The 20,734-nt window shown below is 37.2% G+C and overlaps 1 protein-coding gene across 3 annotated transcripts in view; it reads right to left on the minus strand.

Annotated features, from left to right (window-relative positions):
• The window catches only part of LOC149551870 (lysM domain receptor-like kinase 3), a 70,006-nt gene extending 49,531 nt beyond the window's left edge, over positions 1-20,475 (minus strand). For all 3 annotated transcript variants that reach the window (XM_089787370.1, XM_089787368.1, XM_089787369.1), the window contains exon 1: positions 19,394-20,475. In XM_089787370.1, the coding sequence (XP_089643496.1) occupies positions 19,394-20,003 (610 nt within the window). In that variant the 5' untranslated portion in view covers positions 20,004-20,475. The remainder of the gene's footprint in view (positions 1-19,393) is intronic.
• Between the last annotated feature and the right edge of the window lie 259 nt (positions 20,476-20,734).

A 20,734-nucleotide genomic window follows, 5' to 3' on the forward strand; every position in this document is an offset into this window, starting at 1 on the left:
TGGAACATGTAAGTTCTTGTTCATTTGCTTTTTTATTTTTTTCATTTCTCTTTCATTGTCCATAAGATCTACCAATTTTTTCCATAATTTCTCCTTCTATTGCTTTTGAGTTTTATATTGAATATGTATAAAATTTCTTGCCATAGGAAAAGGAACTACAATGGCATCTACCTATTCCTCAATCAACAATACCAAACAAAGAATAGAACCCCTGTCTGATTCTCCTTTGTGGCAGCATGTTGATATTGTAAGACTCCTTCCAGGAGGTGGTGCATTCTATTGAAAATGTCAGTGTTGTGATGTAAAAAGGAATAGCTCATATTTTTGTGTAGTAGGCCACTTGTATGGATACCCTAGAATAGGAGTCAAGAAATACCCTAGAAAATAAAGTGCACCTGTACCAAATGCAGCAGTATTAATATATTTTCAAGAGCATGAAGCAGCAGAAGAGAGAGAAGAGCGTGGGCAAAATACAAATGATGGCACCAGAGATGAAAGTAAAGTAAAGCAAAGGGAATGCAACCCCTCACAGATGCTATGATAGAAGACCACCCCTTTTATACTACCTCAGCTGCCCTTGAGCTTGAAAGTGAAGCACCCCTTACACACAAAAGAAAGGGACCACTAGAAACTGCATTTTAAAATCAGAGTCATGAAATTGCCGACATTGATGTGACAAGGTGTTTGTATGCAAATGGGCTGCCTTCTAGTGTTGTTTGCTGTCCATATTGGAGGAAGATGTTGAAAAATGCCAATGAAGCTCCAAGAGGGTATAAAAGCCCCAGTTATGTGAGAGTACGAACCACCTTGTTGGATCAAGAGGTCAAGGGGATTGATGATTACTATAACAAGTATTCATATTAACCACTTCCAATTCAAACAATGATTAATTCCCTATTTCAATTTCCCATGAATTTACAACGAAAAAACCAACACTTTCATTTCATAGGAGCGATTAACTAATTTAACCAATTCAGATGTAGTCTCAATGGCTATCACAGGATTGGGGAGTGACGGATGTAATAGCTCCTCGAACCATGGAGGAAGCTCTTGAAAGGTACATCTATTAGGATCACAAGGTTAGGAAGGATGATTTCATCCAGGATAACAAGAGGAAGGTCAATTGGAATGCCACCAGCCCTCAGTCAAGGGCTCACAAAAAGACCTTTAAAAACTTTTAAGTCTAACAAATCTGATTTCAAGGGGAATAAAAGTGAAGAATCTAAAGGAAACTTCAGAGGTAACAATGGAAACAAGGGAAATGAGAAGAAGGGACCAGCAAAGGATTGTTTCACTTGTGGCAGAGACCACTACGCCACCCAATGTCCTAACAAAGCCATCTCCAACCAGCAATCACAACCTCCCTTTCCTCCTTAGCAGGCCATCTTCCAGCAGAAAATTCATGCAACCTCGGATAACCGAAAGGCAAATGTGAGGCCTTACCTCGACCCATCATAACATAGATGATATATTCGCATTTTGATGCCTTATGACTCTATGTTTTGACACAATTTTGGATTGGTTAGACAATGACTCGCATTATTCATTTACTTGGGATGTTTACATTTTGATGATCTTTACTTATGCTATGGACTATGACCTATCTTATATGTTTTGATGATTTAATATAAATGTTTCAGTGGTTCATTGTTATGAGAAACTGAATCATGGTAGTACTTGAAATGTTTATTGGTTATGTTTACGTGAGAATTGATGTTGATGTATAAGTCATGATGTTTTAATATTGCAAGTATTTTATATGACTTTACTTAGAAAGGAAAAGTTAATTGAGAATGAATCATGCATGTCAAATGTTGAATTCAACTTTGTAACATTAATTTATTGTAGAAATATTTGCAGGAGATTTTTCCTTGGACTATTGATGCTCGAGTTTAGTGTGCAAGATTTAACCATGGAAATTAAATCGAAGAACCAAGGCCTATTCTTATGTGAACTCAATAAAGCCAAGGTTGAATCTATTGGAAAGATCCAAACCTCGTTGTTATGTGCTTTATTTTGCTTACGTGAATTGTATGTATGTAGTATATTAAATCCATTTTGTAACTAGAGACGTGTCATTGTGATGTGCAATGTGCCGTATGGTGTCACTTGACACTTGTAATGTCCATGTGTGGATGGCATGTCAAATTAGGGTTTTGCAAGAAGCTACTTAACAACCTCAAGCTTAACCCCATTGGAGTACCCAACTTAACCCCACTTGTAAGAGTTGTTAGGAGAAGTCACCATCAAATTGAATTTCGAATTCAAACTTTCAAGTGACTTTAGAGGGTTGAAAAGTGGTCCTAAGGTGTTATTTTAGTGAAATTTAGGTTCCCATATGTTGTTTTGGGTGTGAAGGCTTCACTCACCCTTGGGAGGGACGAGAAGCCTTGGGTGAAGGGGTTAGTTGGGCTTGACAATGTAGTTGAGAGCCTCTTCTCATGGAGAAGAGAGGAATTTCATGGAGTATGGGCTCTATGATGCCATGGTTATTGAAATTGTGTTTTGGGATTGAAAAGGGAAGTTACTGTAGAGAGAAGAATGTATTATGAAAGCCTTATAGAGGCATTGTAATTTTCATGTTATGTTATTTGTAAAAGTATGGCAATTCTCCTCTTGACAAGCCCACCTTCACCCTTTGTTTATTGTCCCATTTATGAACCATTGTGAGGCCATGGTTGAGGGTGTTAAATGTTGTAATTGTGATGTTTATGCATTTCTAAACTTGTATGGTTGTAACCCGTTTGAGCCTCGGTTCTCCTAGCTAGGTTGGGAGGTGAGCCTCCATGGTTTTGCTTAAATGTATTTGCAGGTTTTGCACACAAGGATCAAGTAGGAGAACCTTGGAATTGATCATCATGTTTTGTAGTATGAAGAAAAAAAAATTGTTGCCCTATTTTTGCCCTAATTTTTGGGCATGACAGAAAAGCAACAATTGGGCCCCATAGAGACCACAAGTAAGATTTAAGGAAATCCCATCTCTATATTAATTGATAATAGAGCAACATAACATTTTATATCCCCTGAATTGTTAATAAGTAAATTCCCAAAAAGAATTGGATTTATGGCAAAACCCTGAACTGTTGAATATGCAAACCAGTCAAAGGCTCAGGTATATCATTGTCTGTTTGAGGCTTAGGTAGACTTTATTAATGCTGCAGCTTCAATCGGATTGAATAGATCTAAAGTTGATCCCCTATGGTTATTGGTTAAACATTATTGCATTTGATTAATCAACAATTTTATATATATTGTTGTTAATAGTGTCTAATGCAAATTAACTTACCATAACCAATATTGATTAACATAAAGACATGTCTCATAAAGAGAAATGTCTCTTCTACTCCTATATATACATTCAGATCTGCACTTGGAAAACACATACCATAACATTAGGCAATGTCATTAAACTTGCACCAATCTTGAAAATATAACATGGCATCAAAGTCAGGCTGCAAATATAAAAGAATAAAAATCAATGCTAGGGGATTTGACATACGTTCAAAGGATGGACCCTATTACGAGTCAATGAAATACATTAAGTACATTCACTCCCTTTTAGGAGACTTTGAATCACTGTGAGGAGATTCCAACCCTATTAGGAGTTGTGGAAGGCAAAAGGACCCACTGTCCACTACACCTCTTTGCCAAATACAATCTCACTGTCAACTCGTTGTGCCTTATCCACACCAAAGACTTCCCTGACCTCGAGATACTCAATATTAGATTCGTTGGATCTTACATCTGGGTTCGCTCACTCACACTACATATACTTCACTCACAACTACAATCGCAATCACTTGCCACAATTACACATTTAACCATAAGGAAAACAACTTTCCTTTATACCAAGTCCTCAAATTAATTATTGAGCCAGCCTTGAGGCTTTCTCAATTTACAATTATAATAGGACCACATTAATATAATACAATACATGTTACATTACATCTTTTCATAATTACATAACACTATCGGCTCATAGTCTTCATAATTCTTCACACGTGCAACCTCGTACTTAGTGTGATCAACCACACCATCATCGTCACGTCTTCTACCTCTATCCAACTGCACTTAACCAAATTCTATCGCTGTTAGAAGATATAATCCAATTACTAGAAACCGCTTCTCAAGAACTCTGCCAGAACACTGTCTTTAATAAATCTCAAATAACTGTCAATTGTCTTCATATTTCTTCATGTGCTCTTAGCCATGTCATCATGAAACTTTGTAGAACATGTCCTCAACTGCACTTTCCTCATCTTCAATCCTCAGACGTCATGATCTCAATCTCTGTATGCTGCTATGTTCTTCACATAATCCTAAGTATGTTGACATCAATGACAAATACAGTCATGGATGCAACACACAATCATGCTAACAATCTCCCAAATGATCCAGCAATGCTAGGATACTCCCCCATAGGATTATCATCAACATTCATGCTAACAATCTCCCCCTTTGGCATTGAAGGCAATATAGATGAAAAACATCTAAATTCAATGAATACCAAATGTATCTCTGCTGCAATTGCTCAAATGTACTCTCTTTTCAGATCCTCTTCATCAATCAAATATGAATCTCAGGAACAACTCTCCATCAGTGTGCTACTCCCCTATAGATATACTTTCCCTATTGACATCAATATTTTCTCCATTGAATGTTTTTCATGTACACGTCTTCTCCCTATTTCAATGTACCATGTGATGTTTCTCATGTACATCTTCTCCCCCATTAACATCAATGACAAAGGCATCATTATGTCAATTGTGCTAAAAATATATCTTCAACAAGCTCAACTGTTCAAAGACATTATTAGATACCAATTACCAAGAGTCCTTCATGACTCATCTCAAACATAGATACTCCCCCAAAGAGGAAGCATCAAGCATCCAATCTAGATAAACAATATTACCCTCTAAAAGTGGCCTAATGCAATCTCTGCGTCAACTACTCAGAAGTAAGCAGGGGCATAACCCCAAGCATACCTCTCAAATACTCAAATGTATCCTTCGGCAAAGACTTTGAAAATATATTTGTTATCTACTCCTTTGTAGTGATATACTCTAGTCTGATCTGTTTCTCTACAACTATCTCTCTCAAAACATGATACTTAATAGATATGTGCTTTGTATTAAGAATGTAACATAGGATTCTTAAACATACTCATTGAAATTGTGTTATCACAATGTATGATAACAGGCTCTCTAAACTCAACTCCAATGTCCTTCAACATTTGCTTCATCCACATCATCTGATTACAATTATTTGTTGTTGCTACATACTATACTTCTGTTCTGCTCTATGAAATACAGTCTTGTTTCTTGCTTAGCCAAAAAACTAATCTTCCTCCTAAGAAAAAAGCTCCATCACTTGTATTTTTTCTATCATCCATGCTGCCTGCCCAATCCGCATCAGTATATGCACATAAGGTAAAGTCATTTGATCTGTCATATCATAACCCAAAATCAGGTATACCGTTCAAATATCTTAAAATCCTTTTCATTGTTGCATAATGTGATTCTTTAGGATTAGCTTAAAATCTCACATCAATACCAATTGCATTAGCTATATCCGGTCTTGTGTGAGTCAAACATTGCAAACCTACAATCATAGATCTGTACTTCTACTCAACAGTAGGTCCATCTTTGCTAGATAACTTATGACCAGTTACCGTAGGTGCACTTACAAGTTCACAACTTTCCAAACCAAATCTTTTCAACAAATCTTTCAAATACTTAGTCTATGATAGGAAGATACCATTACTATTTTGCATAATCTACAATCCCAAGAAATCTTCATCTCACCAATATTGCTCATCCCAAATTCCTTCTTCATTTCACCAGCAAATGCTTCACTTGCTTCATCATCACCTCCAAAGATTATATCATCCACAAACACTTCAACAATCAATAAAGCATTTTCAATTTCCTTCAAATACAGATTACTATCTACAGTACCTTAAGCAAATCCCAGTTTTGCCAAATATTTATCCAACCTCACATACCAGGCTCTAGGTGCTTGTCTCAATCAATACAAACGCTTTCTTCAACTTACAAACCGTATCTCCTTCTTTTGTCAAAGGAAAACGTTCAAGCTGCTCAATGTAAACTTCTTCAAGTTCTCCATTCAAAAATGTTGATTTGACATTCCATTTGATACACTTTGTATTTCTTGTTAGCTGCATAAGCCAAAAACATTCTAATTGCCTCTATTCTAGCAACAGGTGTTAATGTTTCCTCATAATCAATACCTTCTTGTTGTGAATAACCTTTACATACTAGTCTTGCTTTATTTCTCACAACCTCACCTTGTTCATTCATCTTGTTTCTGAAAACCCACTTACTTCCAATAACATTCTTGTATGTAGGCCTACGAACTAATTCCCATGTATCATTCTTCTCAATCTAATCTAATTCTTCTCTCATAGCTTTAATCCAAAAATCATCTTTACTAGCTACATCGGCTTTTAGGTTCTACCTACGAAATCAAACATAATTCTTCTCTTTGTACCTTATTCCTTGTCATCACTTCTTTGTCCTTGCTACAAATAATTTGATTAGCAAGATGATTCTTTATCATATTCTTATTAGGTGTCATTGTCTCAATTCTTACTTCAACTCTAAGTTCACTCCTTGGTTCTTCTCTTTGTTCCACAAACTGTATGTCATTTTACAAATCTCTGTCAATCTCATAAAACAACTCAATATTCTCTTGGTTAGCCTTTCGATTAGTCTCTTCATCAGAATTATAATCAAGCGTTCTTTCTTGAATTCCAAACTTCTCATCAATCTTAACATTTGCGCTCTCAACAATAGTCTTAGTTCTTTGATTAAAACATCTGTATGCTTTACTTTTCAATGAATAACCAAGAAACATACCTTCATCATTCTTGCATCAAACCTACCAATGCCATCTTCTCTCTTAATGTAACACTTACTTCCAAAGATTCTAAAATACTTACCTAAGGGTGCATGTCCAAACCAAAGCTCATAAGGAGTCTTACCAATACCTTGTCTGATTTGTACTTCGTTCATTGTATATACTGTTGTATTAATTGCTTCTCTCCAAAATATCTTCGAGACATTGTTCTCAAACATCATAGCTCTTGCTGCCTCTGTTATTGATTTGTTTCTCCTTTCTGCTATACCATTTTGCTCAGGTGTCTTAGGGGATGAAAGTTCTCTTTTAATGCCATTTACTTCACAAAAATTGTTAAACTCATTTGAAGCAAACTCTCCATCTCTATCAGATCTTAAGCATTTAATCCTCAATCTAGATTCCTTTTCAACTCTATTCTTAAACACCTTAAACTTCTCAAATGCTTCAAATTTCTCTCTAAGAAATGCTACCCACATCATCCTAGTAAAATCATCAACAAGAATCACAAAGTACCTTTCACCAAAGAACACTCCTATCTCAAGTCTATGTGCACTATCTCCAACTTCGTTGATGTACTGAACTTTTCTTCTGCTTTGTCATAACACATTTCTTGCATACCATGTTAGTGGGCTTTACAATTTTAGACAAATCTCTAACAGCAAGTGTAGTGCTCACTTTCACGATGTTATCAAAATTTATGTGACAAAACCTCTTATGCTACAACCAACTGTTATCAACCTTAGCAACTAAGCATGTCATCTTAGTAGGATTCAACTGAAAAAAGTTAACTCTTGATCTTGTACCAATACCAATCAGCTTACCATCTTTAACTTTGATAATACATGTCCTCTCTACGAATTGCAACTAATATCCCTTGTCAACTAACTGTCCAACACTTAGAAGATTATATTTCAGACCATCAACAAAATAAACATCATTAGTGTTAGATTTCCCATCAAGAGTAATTGACCTTATTCCTTTTATGTGTCGAGCTGCATTGTTTCTAACTCTAATAATTCCTCCATCACAACTGTTGAACTCAACAAATTTATTCAAATCACCAATCATATGATGTGAACAACTACTATTTATGATCCAATCAAATCTCTTCTTTTCAACTTGTGAGACTAATGCCCTTTCTTCTCTAATTTCTTCTTTTTCACAACTTTCTTTTTTAATTGCAACAAATCCTATTTCATCACGTTCATTATCACTTTCACTCACGAATCTTTCCACACTAGTTCCCAAATCTTCATCATTTGCATAAAGACATTCTCTAGGTTTCCTAGGCGTGAAATTCCTCTTAAACTTCTTCACTCTCTTAGGGCACTTAGAAGCATAATGACCATATTCATTACAAGTCCAACATTTAAAGATTTTCTTACCTTTAGGTTCTCTTCTCACAAGCAAGGCAATTCCTTTTTCGATCTTTTTGCCTTCTTCTAATCTTCCTCTTTTGCTACTAGCATAATCTCCACTAGTACTCACACTCCTTGTCAATGTAGGTTGAACACTCAATGTGCTAAAAGCAGTCTCAACTCTAGCTAAGTCTACACTTTGTCTCAAACTTATCTCAGTTGATTCCAGTCTTCCAAGAAGAGTCCCTTTCATGAACTTCTTTGTCCAAGGTATAACTTGTTCAATCATTTGTGCTATTTGCTTATATGTAGGTGTCAAAGTTTTCAAGATCTTCCATATAATTTCATCTTCATCTTTTGTTCCATCACAAGCCTTAATTCCTGCAACAATTTCTGATATTCTACCAAAGTAACTTCTTACAAATTCATCTTCCTTCATTTTAGCTTCTTGAAATAAACATTATCCAATTATGCAATCTAACTTTCTCATCATACTTATCACCTTCATAAGTAGATCCCAAAGCTTTCCAAATTTCATGTGCCAATTTAAAAGATCCTCCCTCACTGTACTCATTTTTAGGAAGGGCCGACAAAAGTGCTTCCCTAGCAAGCATATTGCACATAAACAATTCTCTTTGTGGTTCAGTACATTCCTCAAGCTTATCTTCTTCAACCACTTCTTTCTCCTTCTTAGTGATCAGCCAATATCCTGGATCCCTGCATAGCAAATGTGTCTTCATCTTCTCTTTGCAACTGACATAATTAGTTCCATCAAACTTCAAAATTTCTTTTCTTAAATGACTTGCCATAAATCTCCTTAAACTATTAATCTTTTCCTTCGAGGACCTGATGCTCTGATACTAATTGTTAGAAATGTAAGTTCCGCCAAAGTCACTGAGGGCATCCAATTAAAACAACTTTTATCAACCTTATTAAATCTAAAACATGTAATCAATAAGTGCAACAACCATACCAAATCACCATACACAATAACACCAGATTTTATTAAGTAGGGAAACCCTTTATCAAAGGGAAAGCCCCGGTGGGGTTGGTACCCACAAAATGATGTACTAATATATAAGTTTCTTGCAAAAGGATGGACCCTGTTAGGAGTCAATGAAATACATTCAGTGCATGTCAATAAGAGATTTTGAATTCCTATGAGGAGATTCCAACCCTATTAGGAGTTGTGGAAGGAGGAAGGACCACTGTCCCAACAGCTTCTAGGGCAAGACCACTAGAACTCACTGTCCAACTGGCTTTTGTATTATCTTCCGCAGAATAATACCAACAAACAACTGTCCATTGCACCTCTTTGCCAAATGCAATCTATCAACATGTCGTGCCTTATCCACACAAAAAACTTCCCTAATCTCAAGATACTCAATATCAGATTTGTTGGATCTTACATCCAGGCTCGCTCACTCGCATTACATATACTTCGCTCACAACTACAATCGTAATCACTTGCCACAATTACACATTTAACCACAACGAAAACAATTTTCCTTTATACCAAGTCCTCAAACTAATTATTCGGTCAGCCTTGAGGCTTTTCCAATTTACAATTACAATAGGACCACATTAAGACAATGCAATACACGTTATATTACATCATTTCATAATTACATAACATTGTTGGCTCGCAGTCTTCTTAATTCTTCACCCGTGCAACCTCGAATGAAGCACAATAACCACACCATCATCGTCATGTCTTCTACCTCTCTTGGAAGATATAATCCAATTACCAGAAACCACTTCTCGAGAACTCTGCCGGAACTCTGTCTTCAATAAATCTCAAATAACTGCCAACTGTCTTCATATTTCTTCATGTGCTCTTAGCCACGTCATCATAAAACTCTGTAGAACATGTCCTCAACTACGGTTTTCCTTGTCTTCAATCCTCGAACCTCATGATCTCAATCTTTGTCTACTGCTTTGTTAGTCTTCACAGAATCATAAGTATGTTGACATCAATGACAAAAACAATCATGAATGCAACACACAATCATGCTAACAATCTTCAAAATGCTCCAACAATGCTAAGATACTCCCCCATAGGATTATCAACAGCATTCGTGCTAACATTTATTTGTAACTTTGCAATTTTGCTTATTTTCATGCACACTTGTGCCTTAACTATCATTGTTTAACATTACCTGTATGTCAGTGAGCCTCTGGTAGTTCTCCTACAAGTTTTTGATGGGGAGAAGCCCTCTATGGGCTACATATATGAGGTTATGGTTAGGGCGAAGGAGGCCATTAGATCCATATATGCAGGAATTGAGGATAAGTATGGCCCCATTTGGAAGACAATTTATAGATGGCAAACCCGGCTTAGCAAGCTCACCCATACAACAGCTTATTTCTTCAATCTGGTAATGCATTTCTAAAATAACTTCAAAGTGGATGAGGAGATCTTAGTGGCTTGTACACAATAGTCCAAAAGATGTCTCGTGATGGATCAGCTGCATTGTACGAGATGGACGCATATAGTAATGAAACATGGGTGATTTTTGCAAGCAAGATGTGCGAAAACTCCCAGACAGCATTGCAGCCTAGTAGAAATATACATTAAACTTAAGATTCTTAAGTTTATGACTTATGCATTTTGATTTTATAATCTAGCCTTTAAAGTTGGAAATGAGACTGATTTTTTTTCTATTCCGTGTTTTAGATAGATGGTGGCAAATGTTTGGGCCTACAACTCCAAACCTTCAAAAAATTGTCATCCACACATTAAGTCAGTCATGCAAAGCTTCTAGACATGGGCGCAATTGGAGCATGTTTGAGCACATCCACTCGAGGAGCTGTAATAGATTGTCTACGGAGAGGTTGAACGATACATTCTTTGTTTATAACAACCTTCATCTAGGACCAAACAGATTGTGGACATTGACTCTTCTCTAATCACTCTAGTAGAGATTGATCCAGAGTCTGACTCACTAAGTCTACCAATCATGTCTTCATTAACGAGAACCATGAGTGGGTTGGCTAGGCAGACAAAGAGGCTAAGATTGTGGTTATGGAAAAGGAGAAGGATAGAGTACAATCATGCATAGTTGATGTTGATAAGGGTGGCACCTCACATGCAAACACTATGGTTGCTCAGTCATCTAAGACCTACCTTAGATGCCTTTGTAGGAGGTAGATAGATTACTCTGAGGCTGAGCCTGAGCCAAAGCTTGAGACTTGTTTTTGTTTACACGTATGTTAGGGAACATTTGATGGCATGGATTTCACAGATTTTATATATATTTGGCAATATTCATAAATTCTATATATTTGTGTTTTCTATTTCCTTCAGCTTCAATTTACATTTGTAGTAATGTGATAGATGTATGTTTATGTATGTGATCAAATTGGGTTCTATTTGACGATGTTATAGTGTCTTTAAGCTTTATTTAGTAATGGGTGCATGAAACAAGTTTAAATTGTTAAAAATCTCTAAATTTCAAGGGTATTTTTTCTAGTTTTATCATGGGACGTGTCCTCGAAATGTTTTATGCCATCCCCATCTTGGGGACTTGGGGATGCCTAGGAGACATTGACTTTGACTCTCAAAGTAACACAAATATGGCATATGAAATTTTGTTAATTCTTATATTTTACGGTTCTATTATGTAATAGGTACATGCTTTTTCCAAGTTTTCATATGGATATTTTAAATTTCTCTATATATTTTAGTTTTCCACTATTTTTATACAGCAATCCCTTAGCCATCCCCAAAATTGGCAAAAAATATTGACGCCCTGATAACTCACCCCATCAATATTGTACACATCCCAGAAATTTAGGGCAATAATGGTTTTTCGTTGTGTTGAGTCATTGACTCATGAGTCCAGTCAGCCTTGCCAAGTCTAAGTCTTGGAACTTTCGTTTGTTCCTCTTTTTATCTATTCCTAGATTCTTCCAAGTCTATTTAGACTATTTTAGCTTTTGTGTTTTTGTAAGAATAATTCATACAAAGCCAAAACTAATTCAAAGAATTGGGAAAAAATTGAAGAAATTTTGAAACCAATAAAAAATTACATAAAATTGTCAAAAATGATCTTCAAAAATGCATAATATTAAATTTACAAAGGTCATGGGGATCACCTTGTGGTGTAGTGGCGACTTGGTTGCACTATTAGTGGTGCAACCAAGGTTCAAATCCCCGCTTGGCCCAAAACAGTGTTAACGCTAGTTGGGCCCACCTTGGTTGTCGTGTGTGGTGGCAAATAGGTGCACTTATATAGTGTACTCAAGATGGAGATAATGGTGTTGAGGTCGCTCGCCAATCAGATGGAGAGAACGATAATCAACTCTCAAGACTGTCGTTGAGCTCAATAACTTTTGGTTCTAAATCTTTTATGAACTTTCGTCCGCAATTCTTAGCATGAAACGACGAAAGGAACAAAACCTTGAAATCTCCCTAAAATCCAAGATTGAACGACTAGGTTGACATGGAAAGACATCCTACAACCAAGTTAACATAATTTGCTTCTTCGAAATTGACGACTCTAGAAAGCTTGCGAACTGTAGGTTCCACATCTGTATTTTTTTCGCTCCCAACCTACAAATCAACACATGATAGAAAGGTTTGGGGTTGGGGTTTGATCAAGGCTTGCCTTGGTCAAGCCCTGGGTTAAGGAATTAACTGTAAATGAGAAATGCAAATGTAAAGGACTATAAAGAACAAGATAAATGTTAGGATTCACCTTGCCCATGTGTATGTAATGTAGATCTTGAATTAAGAATTCAGGACATCTCCACACTTTGCAATGAATCTATCATAACTTCATCATGGTGCCATGGATATGGATATGCATCGATGAAGAGGATAAATGCTTCAATGCGGATCTCCTCCCTTGATGGCCAACAATACACTAGATCTTGAAGAGGAAATGCTCGCAAAGGATTCTCCAATGCTAGATAAAATCTCCTTGTTTGAATGCTTGAAAATGCTTGAATACTTGAACTCCTTGAATGCAAAAGGCTGAAAATCTTCGCTAGAGAGCAGAGCTTGGGTGCACGAATGAATGAATGAGTGAGATATGAGATGTGAAATGAAGCCTCCAAGTCTCCTCATATATGAGTTTTCAGGCTGGAATACAATTTCGGGCAGGAATACAATACAGGCAACTAGATAACAATCACAAACCAATTAAATCCCCGAGGACTTTTGGGCCCTAAGATCCAAAACTGTTGGGGACTAGGTCGACCTAGTCCAAGACTATGTCAACCTGGGAGGACCAAGTCCAGACTAGGTGAAATTGGGTCCACCTAGCCCAAGAGGATAAATCCTGGGTGCCACAAAGAGCCAAAGCAGATACCAAAGAGATAAGGTGGAAAGATGGAAGAGAGAGGAGGAAAAGGAGAAAAAGAAGAGCGAGGATGAGAATCTCCATGGTTCGAAGAGGGAATCATAAAGAGGAGGGAGCTCAACAATCTTAAAAGGCAAGTGTGTCCATTTTAAGATGGTACACCTTTAATTCTATATTCATATGTTCCTATTACATGCTTTCCTCCCTTTAATTCTTTATTCATGTGTTCCTATTACTTGCTTTCCTACTTTATCTCTTTGTACATATGACATGATTACACCACTCTATTTAGTTATAACCTTTTTATAAGTGAATATTAACTTTCAATTTGAATACTTGTTTTATGTTCACAAGCATTTTCATAACAGCACGTGTGCAAGTCAATATTGGTTCAAAATGTAATGGTGACAATTATATACCTTGCACTTTTTCCCTTTGTCTCTGGATCTTTGATTAAGTTGACCCTAGTGCATTAACTAGAAGGAGTGGCATTTTTGTGTGTAAACATTTGCAAAGAACTTGATCCCCTTAAATCTAAGATATTCACACATCATACGTTAAACTCGACTTTATTTTACCGTTTTCTTTACTAGAGTCAAATCCACGAGCAGAGAACTTAGCTTGAAACAAATCCACGTAATGGAAACAAACTCCAAGCTTTTAAACTTACGTTTAATTTTCTCCTAAAGCTAACCCTTCCCTTGTTGAATTAAGCAAGATATATTTAAATTAGTGTTGGGGTGTTGTACACAAAGGGATAAACCTTGATTCACCTTTAGATATCTATGATCAAGCACATGTATTCAATACAAAATGTATTATCGTCAAGCATAACATCAACATGCACACATCATAAGCATATTGCATAATCGTGTGACACATATTCAATATTTTTCCTAAAACAATTAAAATCAAACCTAGGGGCTTGAAATAAGGAGAGGATCTTATTTATTGACACTATGGTAAGCTATTGTTGTCAGAAATAGACAATACTAAAAGGGGAAAGTAAATAAGTATTGTGGCACTTTTACTCCAACTATATATTTCAAAACATAACCATGTGCATACACAAATGAAGAAGTTGAAAAGTGAAGTACAAAACAATAAGAAACTCATGACAACATGATTTCTTTTCGTAAAACCCTAGCCAAGAGAAAACCTCGGTGGGGATGGTACCCACAACAATAAACTAATTTGAAAGTTCTTTGCTAGGAGATTTGGCCTTGTTAGGAGTCATTAGATACATTTAGTACATTGGTTCTTGTGAGAGGACTAGACCTTGTTAAAGGTCTCAACCCTACTAGAAGTTGTATTACAATAGAGCTCACTGCTCTACAAAGATATTAGATCTATAAAACAAGTAATAGGTACAATAACAAAATAACTAGACTGATATGATTGATATTTGCTATATCTTATTAGCCCTTTGTATATCTCGCATTTGATTTTGGCCATGCAACAACTGATCTAGCCATCAAAATAGCATCAGAGCATCAATAGCATACTTTGCATGATCCAATTGTCCTTATTATATACCCTTCTAAATATATTGTCCAGTCGACCTTGATGATGAAACGTATTAATACTCCTGCAAAATTCATTATCAAAACTTTCTAACTAAGGGTTAGCATCTAAGATGTTGTCCCTACATTGCCAAGTAATTGAATTGCCTTGCTAAAGCCAAAATGCCCAATCTCTATCTCTTATCCTGTACTCTGCAATAGAAGCCTATCTTCACATCAACCAACCAAAATATATGCTAACTGACATAGTAACTGCAGCGAACATGCTAATATCATATACAAACTCAACATTATCATTATCCAAAATTGTGGCCAATAAATGTTATCTAGTAAAGCTCGTTGATCAAAACATTACATTTGCTAGCAATTTTCCTGAACTTAGGCAATTTTCATATTAGCCAAAACTGAGTGTAACTCCAAGCGACATACCATCTAATGGTGTTGCCATCAGTGACAACATCCATGCCTTCATAATTGAGTACTTGCCAACAATTGCAAGTTTAGAAAACATCAAAATAATTGCTCATAATTTCAAGGTTTTGGAGGTCATTTATGCGAAACAAGTTTGAATTCGCAATTGTTGAGATAAATTATATAGGGTGCAATTAACCAAAGGTTCGCGCAATTTTAGATCCCTGTTGTTTTTGATTTGGAAAACAGGTTTTACAGGGATCCTGAAACCCAAAGTTTTACAGCATTAAACAACTTAAAGCATAATAGACGAAAAAAACAAAAACTGCCTCAAAAGGCCAGAAACAAAAAGGCCCGAAGCCTGGGAAGCAAAGGCCAAGAACAGAGCCTGACGGGCAGACTAGTGTCCCTTCTTCTCCATTGCCTGCAGGATTTCTGCAGCGTCACTTTCCTTCTGGATGGCCTCTTCCTCCTGGATCGTGGGGGGGAAATGCATCTGGTCCCCCTAACTTTCCTGGATTCCAGTCTCTTTCTGAGGATCCTCCCGACTGGTTCTGTGCTTTGTACTCTACTCCACGTTCCCCACAAGACCGGCATTGGTCAGATAGTCCCCCAGATTAACAATGTTTTCATTCAAGGTATGGAGGGTATCCACAATCTGTTTAGTCACAACCTGGTGGACGGAATCCAGCCTTTGGACCTTCTGCTCGAGCCGGGTGATTCTGTCCTCCTGATTATCACTGGGGTCCTTGCTTCTGTCTTTTTCCTGGCTGCCCACCTGGTCTTTACTACCTCTGGCCTCATGATCCTTGACTTCCCTATTGTTTCAACCAAGTCATTCTAGAAAAAATTATAAAACTTGATTTACATTATTGTCACAACATTTTCCATCTCAAACTCTATGATAGACATTTTGTTTCTTGATCAGTAATTTTAGATCCCTATTGTTTCAACCAAGTCATTCTAGAAAAAATTATAAAAACTTGATTTACATTATTGTCACAATATTTTCCATCTCAAACTCTATGATAGACATTTTGTTTCTTGATCAGTAATATGGTTTTATTTTATTATTAAGTCGAGTTGTAGCCTAGCCTGAACCAAGGGCAGTTACAACAAGGAGAACCACCTCTCCCAAACTCACAACATTTGATATTATAGACCCATAAATATGTCAATACTAAGAATTACAAAATGCTCCTTTTTTTAATGCGAGCAAAGAATTTTGTCAAAACTACCCTCCATCTTAGACTTCTTGGCTCTCCTCCCCTTCACTACCTATCATCCTTCTTCCAACCTACCAAAATCATTATATGGTTCCATGGGCTCATCAATAAGAGACTTTTCTTCCCTTTCCTAATTACCTAATCTACCACCATCAACGGTACATCTGTTCCCCACTTTAACTCGCCTGCTTGCATTTGAACCAAAGCCCAACCTTAGGCTCACAGACTGTGCATTTCTCCACAATGCTTCCTCATTTTTTCCTCATTGCCGACCCTTAGAGCTTCTAACTAGATTTATCCACATCAATATCCTTTGGAGACTCCATGTCCAAATGACACAAATCACGCCTCCTAGTCATTGATCTTCCTTCTTCCTCTAATTTTGTTGACTTATTAACATGCCCATCGTTGTTGTGATCTACCCTCTCTAAAGCATAGTCCTCTTTCTTTTCCACCGAAAAGAAATTGATGGAAGTTTCCTTCCACCAAGTTGCATATTTAAGTCCACTCTCTTTAGGCAATTTTCTACCACATGCCTTGATTGGAAGCATCTCCTGCATCTTAATGGGATGTCTTCATAATCCACTGGCTACATCCACTCATCACGTCCCCATTTTAGAGAGCCTTCAACAGGAAGAACCTTCATAAAATCCACCTCAACCAAAATGTGTGCATATGTAGAATGAAAAAAAAATAGGAATCTATAACCACACTAATGAAATTGCCCAAGGAATTTCCAATAGCTTCAAGACATGAATCGAACCAAAACAGTCACAAAAAATTTGGAAGCCTTACCCACAAGGGAATATTGTTGAAAGATTCGATACTTGGGTTAAAAGTTAGATACCATGGTTACAACAACAAAGTATATATGTTATCCCAACTCCAAAAAGATTCGTTGAAGACTTTCTTTCTACCCAAATCATTATCAAATGATAGGGAAAAAAAAAAAGCAACGGGTACATGGATAAATTTGAACATTACCCTCCAAAGTTGGACCTCACGTATTTGATATCCATCTATGTAACTCTCCAAGAGATGGCCAAAACCCCTTAAATCTTCCAATCGATCTCATATCCCTAACAAAATTACATTGTATGTGATTTCCTCCTAAACACTGGCATCCAAAAAAATTGAAACTTTCTTTGCTAGTGGCTTGAAGCACACTCTATTCCTACATGCCCAATACCAGCCTCTTTAGCCACCTATATGACCCATGAGCAAAAGCATTATTCCTTGCCCTAATTGATTGAGTCCTAGATCTCGCACCACCAATGACCCTATCTTAGGCTCAGCTAGGCCCATAATCCAACTATTAGGACCCCCATTAGATCCAACTTGTGTTGGTTGTGTCATGGAGCAGTTACCCATCTCAAACCCACAAAAATATATTGATTTTATTCTCTGTATTTAACTACCCTTACTGCAACCTACACCAAATCCATCATCCACAAACCCTTGCATATGGTGGTCGTTTGAGCCCTTGACCCTACATTTTTTAGTTGCACCTCCCATCAATGATTTGAACACAATGAGTATCCACCAGAACAAAAGCCTTAGAAAAAAAGTTGCCACCAAAGGGCAAGCTATCTCCCATCACATGCAGGCAACACCGATGGGCAGCCCCCAAAGAAACGTCATCAAAGTCCATATGTTTGCCATTGGAACCCTTGTGGGGATCAAACCCAACAATTGTAGAAGGATAAGAAGTGTAGGAAACCCTAGGTGTCAAGGGAGCCCATAGCAGCAACATTGCAGCCAATCTTCTATGATACACATTTACTATCTATTATTTGACTTCAATTTTAGATCCCATAAGTATGTAAAATTTATTCCAACTATTTATCTAGACAAATTTCTATATTTATTACTTCATTTTAATTTTAAAGGTATGCTTTATTCCGTTGCACAAATGTACTTATTATAATCAAGCATTAAAAATATATTTAATTAATTGTAATTATCAAAACAATCATTATGATGAACAATAAAGAGGACAACTAAAAAAAAATTATCCTCAAATGTAAATAAACAAGTCAATGAATACAAATTTTAAAATAATATTACTTCAAAATAATTTTAATTATAATCAAGTATTAAAAAAATATTAAATTAATTGTAATTATCAAAACAATCATTATAGTGAACAATGAAAAGGACAACTTGAAAAATTATCCAAACGTAAATAAACAAGTTAAAGAATACAAATTTTAAAACAAAATTACTTCAACGTAATTTTAGAACGGATGAACAAAATTACTTCAACATAATTTTAAAAAGGATGTTTATGCTTTTACACGAATATACTTAGACTATAATCAAACATACAAAAAAACTATTAAATTAATTGTAACTATCAAAACAAGCATTTTGATGAACAGGGCAACCTCAAACGAAAAAAGCAAGTCAAGAACACGCTAAGTCTGCCTTTGATGCACTACACGCTTTCAAAGATTCTGGGAATACTTTGCGAACACTGCAGTTAAGCTCACGTCGCTTCGCGAGCAACTTTTTTAAATTTGGCTTCGGAAATAAAGTCTTATATTATCCCTTCAGGCTAAACTCAACGGACTTTACTATCGGATCTGTTGGAGCCAATAGAAAATGCAAAAGACAAGCAAAAAGTAACGAGATCGTAACTCAGTTTAAGTAATCCCCCAAAAAAATATCCATCCAGAAAAGCAACGTACCCAAATTCAAAGGTATGTAGTAAACAGTTCCGGCAGAGAGGAAATTGGGATCGGCAATATTGTTCACAGTCTCGATATCCTGCATGCTGACTCCAAACCTGCTGGCAAGATAAGCCAGAGTATCTAGGGGTTGAGCAACATAGGTGAGCAAGTAATTCCAGACGCTGCTGGAACATCCGCAGAACAGCTGCAGAGACACCACAGCACCCAAATGCACATTCCTGGAAGTATTATTAGGCATCCATGCCAGCCCCTCATAAGCACTATCCAGCATCCGGCCCAACGACCCCCTTCGCCTCCTCACTGTAAATGTGGTATTGATTAAATATTGCTTAGTGGCAAGGCAAGAACACTTTTTTTTTACGAAAAGAAGACGATTCGAGCCCGTATCTGAGCTCCCGCCATCTTCTGCTGTAATGTCCTTGGGCAGAGCATCGAAGAGGCTCTGCACCTCGGCTAGGGTTTGCTCCGGGGCGAGATTGTAAGAAATAAAGGACTCGCAGACGCGGCTAACGTCAGAGCAATTGAGAGGCAAAGAAGCCTCAGATCGAGTTGCAAGGAGCATTAGAGCCGTTAGGAGGGGAAGAGAGGAAAGGGCGTTAAGCGCCATTGCGAAGGCCTCTGAGTTCTGAAAAATTAATGGCTGTCAAACAGGCGGGACATATTAAGGGAGAGCTAAGGAGTGAGATATGTGCTGGACACAGGCTGTCTTTGTCGAATGCCAAGGATTGTGCCCCTCGCGCCTACTGTTCCGCCGGGGGTCCCTCCCATATGACCGTCGCCGTGTCGCAACAGGGGTTTTCTTAGCTTCGTCCGATCGGTCGTTCGAATCCCAAAGGACAATAAAATAAAGAAGACAGACAGATAATCTGACAATGTAAGGGCTGGATTCATTCCAGAGGGCTTTAAGGGCATCCATACCGTTCCGTACAGGAGATTTTCGGAACATAATTAGTGAAATTAGATAGTTGAAGGTAGGGTAGGAGAGCAGGTGAAACCTGGAGTGCGCAGAGGGAATGGCGCTGCCCCCACGTGCGGGGCCCGAGTGGAGCAGGTCTGCCTCCATAGCAGCCATTCTCGTCTCTCAGGTTATTTTGTCTCGCTGCTCAGATCTCGGAACTTGCGCTGTTAAGAACCCCGTTACACTCCGTGATACCTTACCTGTATCGGTATTATAATGAATATGAATAAGGTTTTCGTACTGAATCAGTCCAGCAAGAGAAAATGCATGCACATGCTACGTTTCTTTTATTTTTTTATTTTTTTTTAAAGAAATCCGTGTTTAATTAATGGAAGGGTTTTATTGTTGATTTTTGGTGTTGTCAAAATCTGCTGGTATAC

Source organism: Cupressus sempervirens, chromosome 6 (genome assembly GCF_028749045.1).
Source record: "Cupressus sempervirens isolate cs-2001-9-10 chromosome 6, ASM2874904v1, whole genome shotgun sequence".
NCBI lineage: Eukaryota > Viridiplantae > Streptophyta > Pinopsida > Cupressales > Cupressaceae > Cupressus > Cupressus sempervirens.